This window comes from Notothenia coriiceps, unplaced genomic scaffold, assembly GCF_000735185.1.
Source record: "Notothenia coriiceps isolate Sejong01 unplaced genomic scaffold, NC01 NC01_scaffold00015804, whole genome shotgun sequence".
NCBI lineage: Eukaryota > Metazoa > Chordata > Actinopteri > Perciformes > Nototheniidae > Notothenia > Notothenia coriiceps.
In genome coordinates, this window is record NW_011348505.1 from 253 (window position 1) to 6,907 (window position 6,655).

Consider the following 6,655-nt stretch of genomic DNA (forward strand, 5'->3'; position numbering starts at 1 on the left):
CTGACTCTGGGATTTGTAGTCTTTCTAGTTACGTATTTTCCATAGTCTTATATTTCAACAGTTTTACGACAAACTGTGACTTTTTTGACATGGAAATTATTTTTTAAGATTGACAAACATCATATGTGTAATTCATGGCACAATTCAAACGGGATCGAAAGATAAGTTTTCTCTCTCCATTGACTTCAATACATTATTTTTCCGAAATAAGGTCCCATGGACCGGAAGTAGATGGGCGTGACTTCGCCACTCAATGGCCAGCCGTGGACCAACCTCTCATTCCCCTGATAGGTGGAAAATTTACCAATAGCTGTAGCGCCACTTGACTGACGTCAGTAAAGTGTTCAAATCTGGATCATTCTGTATCAGATCCGTTGCAGCCCCTTTTTTAGAGATTTGGGTATGGAGGAAAATAGAGAGGGTTGTGTTTTCTGAGACTTGGTGAGTTCCCTGGAACACCGGGGACACATATTCATGTATAAAAGACGTACAAAAGTGCATTTTGCATGATAGGTCCCCTTTAATGGAAACGGAAAAACAAAATGAAATGTAGCCGATTAAGCACTTCTGATTCTCTGTTATGGTGTAGGCTTGCGAAATATATATTTATTTTTTGTTGTTTTATGAATCTATTTTTCACTAATTATCAAGTATATGCCATGATGATGTCATTCTGTATATATCCTTCCTGCTCATTGATATACAGCGCCCGGCAGTGCCCGGCAGTGCCCAAGTACCAGTCACACTGTGGGCCCAGGATTTCAACCCAGTCCCTACAGACTGAGCTACTGAGGTCCATTGTTCATTTCCCCTCTGTGGGACTAATAAGGGTATTGTGATTTATAGAGCTAGCTAACAACATATATCATCATTTTAGACACTACTATTTTCAAAGCTGCAACATCATCAATTTGTCAATACATCCTGCACTATCCTTTCCTACAACAACAGTCCAGATGGTCTTCACAATGCTGCGGCACAGGGGAACAATTATCCCAAATAAACAGCTGCTTGCTAGACTATCATTCATTTATAATTAGGTAAGCTTATCCCAGCGGGTTGAATTCTGAATCCACCCACACCACCACAGCTGACACGTGAGCAGAGACCCCTGCGAGGCTGAGGACATCAGTCTCACACTGTGCCTAGGGATTCTAGACCGAGCGGGGGGTACGAATGAATGGTTACAAAACAAGCACAGTGAAGTTTGGTCTGGTAACCAAAGGCGGACAGAAGACGACCTGGCAGCTCACTTAAGCTAACAATTGGAATCCCAAGGGAAATATTGTATACTACTGATAAATAAACAAGCATGTAGGCAGATAGAGACAACCGTCCTGCTAGAGAGCTGTAGGAATGAGTCCTAAAACCCAGAATGAGTCAGCGTTTTATCGCATCCGGTTCCCTTGTCTCTAGGTCAATGTTTTTTTGAAAATATTTTTGGGTTAGTTGGCTGAGATAAGGTCTGTGGTTGTTCCATGACATCAAATATATCAGTAAATAATATTCCTCGGGTGAACGTCCAAGCTAAAAACAGTGGTTGCTAACAAGTGGCTAAGAGACTAATAAACATCTTAGCAGCAAACAGCAGCCACATGTAGCTTAGCAGTGGTGACGCAACTCATGTGACTGATGCAGTTCCTTTATAGCACAATGTTAGCTTTCTACTCCTGGCGATTGCATTTACTCGTTGAGTCCACACAAATGAATAAAGCTGAACACACCCAAAAAAACACACAGAACTAAATTCTCTCATAAACATTTAAAAAAGTTTCCTGTATTAACTTTTGGAACATGGCAACATGAACAGGAGAGCATTACCTATCTAGTGCTCCTTCCAGGTGCTCGTGGGACACGTCGAAGTAATAGTTGGTGTGCTCTCCGCTGGTGAAGGCGTTGGAGCTGCCTGCATGCTCGCTGAGGAACTGGCTGTACTCATTTTCCTTCGGGTACTTCTCTGTTCCCAGAAAAAGCATGTGCTCACAGAAGTGTGCCAGGCCTGAGATGTTTGATGGGTCTGATAATGAACCTGCGAATTTAAGAAGAAAATATGTACTTCTCAGTTCATTCAAGTTTACAACTTCTTCACTTTTCAGAATGATAGATAAGTTGGCCAGACTGAGGAAGAAATCAAAGAGCCGGAATAATCCTTGTGTGTTATGGCATAACAATGGCTAAATTATTGTAGACAGAATTACGTTCACTTATTTATCAAACAGAAATCAGAATCGGTTTTATTATTAACATATGAAAAATACTATATTCAAACGAAAGCTGTGCAGAATTAAAAAGAGGTAGTGTGGAACCAAAAAGTGCAACATGTTCAAAGGGTTGTACAGGATTTACAATATTAAAAACAAGATATGTTTTGCAATTGAATTGCAATGATTTGTTGAAGATATATTATCTAAATATCAGTTAAATAATTAGGAGTAACCTTTGCTGAGATATCTGACATATTATAATATTACACAGGTTACTGTGGGTGGCTTGGTAAGATTTAACTGCACTTTTACTATCGCTGCATGAGTCATGGGGAGAATGTCATTGTCCATAAAAACTCAGTTTCATCATCATGATCATCATTTCTTCCATCTGCAGTAAATGCAAAGTACTTATTGCTTAGTCAGAGAGACAACATTTATGTGGAAGTCACAACTTTTTTTTTATCCTGGGCAACTGAACAGTCTTATCAGTCAATTGGAAATGGTAATATTGTGTTGCCAGGTTTATTCATGGTGACAGGAGTATTTTGACTTACACAGTGACTTCAAATAGGACAGGACAAAAGTTTAGCCAGCTTTGATGTAACGCTATGAATGTTATTATAGCGAACAACATTTTCCCCCATGAATTTTACAATAATGTGGACTAGTTTCATAGCCTACAGGGAAAAAGGAATTTATGATTTACATATATTTTCCCAATTTCTTTCCACAAATGTGTGAGGAAAGGATATTCACATGGAAATACATGACTACCTGGCAAGACAGTAGAGATGAAAGACCTTTACCTATTTGGACATCCAAAGCAGCTGAGGATTTGTCTGTGGTTGGGTCACTGATGAGCATAGCCTTCAGGCCATTGGTAAACTCCAAGCCCCTGTAAACCCGTTTGTCTTCCGGAGAGCGAATGATTTCACTAACCACCCTGTTCACAGCCGGGTCGGTCATTCTGAGAGGCAAGGATGACACCAGCCTGCAATGGAGAGGACAACATGTATGTTTAAATGTCGGTGCAGCTGGCCAAGAAGGCTTTTCAGCCAAGTTCATATTCTGATGACATGATGGTTACATCAGTATGAAAGAAAACTCATGGTTGATCTAGAAGAACTGTGAGCATAGCATTTATTGATTTTATTTATTAAATGAACACGTTGCAGTTATGTACAGCTCTAACATAAAACAACCAACATGTTTGGAAGATGTATTAATAGCTTTCATTTGTATTGCTACAATATGACTCAGTGGTGTAATGTAAATTAATTTACTCAAGAACTGTACTTAAGTAAACATTAAAGTACTTTAATTATCTATTCTCAACTTATGCTACATTGAACTTTTACTGCTAAGCTGCTATGGACAGTTATTTTACAACACTTATGTATATATTTTTACTGTTGTCAAGTATAACTTTTTTTGGACTTTTGTCTGCTGGACTAAATTAACACCCGTGTTCTTTCCAAATTTGTGTGTAGACTTTTCTTTTCATACATTTAGTGTTATATCATATTTTATTTATACCTCATAGTGTGTGTGTATGTATGTGTGAGTGTGTTTCCAGGTGTGTATGTATATATACACATATACATATATATTTATGTATTTGTATTCTTTGGGACGGTGAGAATTGGATCCGCTGTTTGAATTACACACAGAGAAATTGACCATTACATTTACTTTGACTACTTGAAACAGCATTTCTACACTGCAGTATTGCCTCATTTACCTAAATTAATCATCTGAGTACTTCTTCCACCAAATACAGTTAGACAAAAACAGCTGTTAAAGATATTTCATGATTCACAATTTAATTTAAAGTGGTTGATTATAGACTTAAATACAGCTACTTCGCACACAGTACAGCAGAGATTAGCAACCGGTACTCGCTAGAGAGTATACAATAATCCCCTCACATAATACAAGCTAGTGTTAGCTTGCGAACTCAGCAACACGAACTCTAAAAAAGTGACCTTGTTCGTATTGCTAATGTTATGGTTATATGTAATTCCCAGCCGTTGTACAACGTATTAGAGTTCATTTATAATGCAGAAGCTAGGCAGACTACCCGTTTTTATCCACCTCCCTAAGTAGCAACAAAGCTAACAGATTCAGGTCAACAACCCGGCTTTAGTTTCAGTAGCTAGCTAGCCTAAACGGAAGGTTTGGTGTTCAAATAAATTATGTATTTTTTAACAAAAGGTTTAGAAATGTGCTTTACAACACTTACCTAAAATTGAGCTTGATAGAGAAACTGCTGCCTGCTGAGTGGATGTATCTCTTAAACTGGGCGGTTCGGTTAATGCACTTAAACATACTTTGCACCCATGAAAAACAAACCTTGGCTTTTACTGCGCCATATTTGAATAGGCAAAGGTAATCGAGCACAGAGCCCAGCGTAATTCAACATGGCATATCACTATTCTACCATTAATTCGGCAACTGACAACGAGAGTGACTATCAATTAGAGAGCAGAAGGTAACATGACTGGCACACTTCAAAATGTTTTGTATATTTCTGGAAATATGTTGTGCCATTCCTACTGATATCGATTAGAAAGCCTGCGTGCAGATTTCCGTTTACGTTCAGCCTATCAGATTGGTCTTCAAGCTTTTCTGCGTCACATCTTCTGTAGATGCGGATTGTCCAAATATAAGGCATAATTCACTTTTTAATTTATTGAGAACAGTATCAGTAGGCCTACAGAAAATAATGTACATATTATGTGGAAAATATATGTGGAAACATTTACATTTTAAAAAGGTCTTACAAACGTATGGATAAAACTTCAATATTGATAAAAAATGTGAGGTTCCTTTTTTCAAAACAGATACAGATTTGTCTGGTTCCAAGTCAAGTGAAAATGCAGGATATTGAATATCACTGTGGTTAATGTGGATTACCCAGAGAAACTATTTGTCTCAGGCTAAGAAAAGGAACTGCTTAAGAATATCTTTCTTTCTTTTAAAGACATCAAGATATACAGATACATCTCAATAGATTTGAATATTGTGGAAAAGTTTATTCATTTAAGTAATTATATTTAAAAAGTGAAACTCGTAAGCCTATATTATATAGATTCATTTCAAACAAAGTTGATTATTTCAAGTGGTTATCTTGATGATTACGGCTTACAGCTAAGGAAAGCCACAATTCAATATCTCAGATAATTCGAATATTGAACAAATTGGTCCAAAGTTAACTCAGCCGTCTACCAGGACATTTTAGAGCACTTCACTTTTTCTTCTTCTGAAAAGCTTTATGGAGATGCTGATTTCATTCTCAAGCAGGACTTGGCATCTGCCCACACACTGCCAAAAGTACCAAGACCTTGTTGAATGACCATGGAATAACTGTGCTTGATTGGCCAGCCTAACCTATTGTCAAAGGAAGATGAGAGACACAAGACCTAACAATGCAGACGAGCTGAAGGCCGCTATGGAAGCACCCTGGGCCCCATCACACCTCAGCAGGACCACGGGTTGGTTGCCTCCACGCCACGCCCATTGATGCAGTCATTTGTTCAAAACGAGGCCCAACCAAGTACTGAGAGCAGAAACATTAACATACTTTTGAGGAGGCCGACATTTTTGTATTTAACATACATGTTTCTATTGGTCATGTATTATAAAAAAATTCTGAGAAACTGAAATGTGGGTTTTCATTACCTGTGAGCCGAAATTATCAAGATCTAAACAAATAAACACTCGAAATAATTCACTTTTTGTGAAATGAATCTATATAATATATGAGTTTTTAAATAGAAATACTGAAATGAATCAACCCTTCCACAATATTCTAATTGATTGAGATGTCTGTATTAAGCTATCTTTGTACTGGCATTGGGAAAAATTCCACATAGCCTACATTAAAATGTAAGGATCTTGAGTTTAGATTATTCACATGTTACGGCTGTATGTGTTCCCTGTTCGTTTTTCCCTCTAGTTCCTCTGCCCAGGTGTGCTGCGTTGCTGCAACGAGGTTCAGATGAAGTGCAGCTGGAGAAGGAAGAGGTTAAAAGCTCCAGTTCAGCAGCAGGAGAGAGAGGCCTCTGGCCAGGATGGATGTGTGTACACTATGTTTGATTATAATTAATCCTATGGATTTGATTATATTAAAGGTGTCTTCTGTGTTCCATTTGGGTCAGTGGTGGAATTGTGTTAGCCGGGTCATTCTACAGAAAAGGTGGAAGTAGCCTACTGTCACTTACTTTTGCAGACACCAAAATACATGACGTTGACCTAATACCCACATTCATTATATATGTTGAATAAATAGAGATTGTCTTTGCAATGGTACTAAATAAAAAATAAATAAAAAAAAATTTTATACGTAAATTGCAATTTATTTAAAATGTCAAGTTCAAAAAACTGCCTTGTCACTTTTACCTCATTCACACCAACGCAACTCTGGTTCAAGCTCTGTGCTAGAGCTT

General features: G+C 37.9%; 1 protein-coding gene across 1 annotated transcript; it reads right to left on the bottom strand.

Moving 5' to 3' along the window:
* Window positions 1-1,803: 1,803 nt before the first annotated feature.
* Window positions 1,804-4,570, bottom strand: LOC104949250 (insulin-degrading enzyme-like). Its single transcript, XM_010775573.1, has 3 exons — window positions 4,450-4,570; window positions 3,014-3,198; window positions 1,804-2,029 (listed from the first exon to the last, which is right to left on the bottom strand). Exons 1-3 carry the CDS (start codon window positions 4,533-4,535, stop codon window positions 1,818-1,820), a joined length of 483 nt encoding a protein of 160 aa, XP_010773875.1. The 5' UTR covers window positions 4,536-4,570; the 3' UTR covers window positions 1,804-1,817.
* Window positions 4,571-6,655: the final 2,085 nt, after the last annotated feature.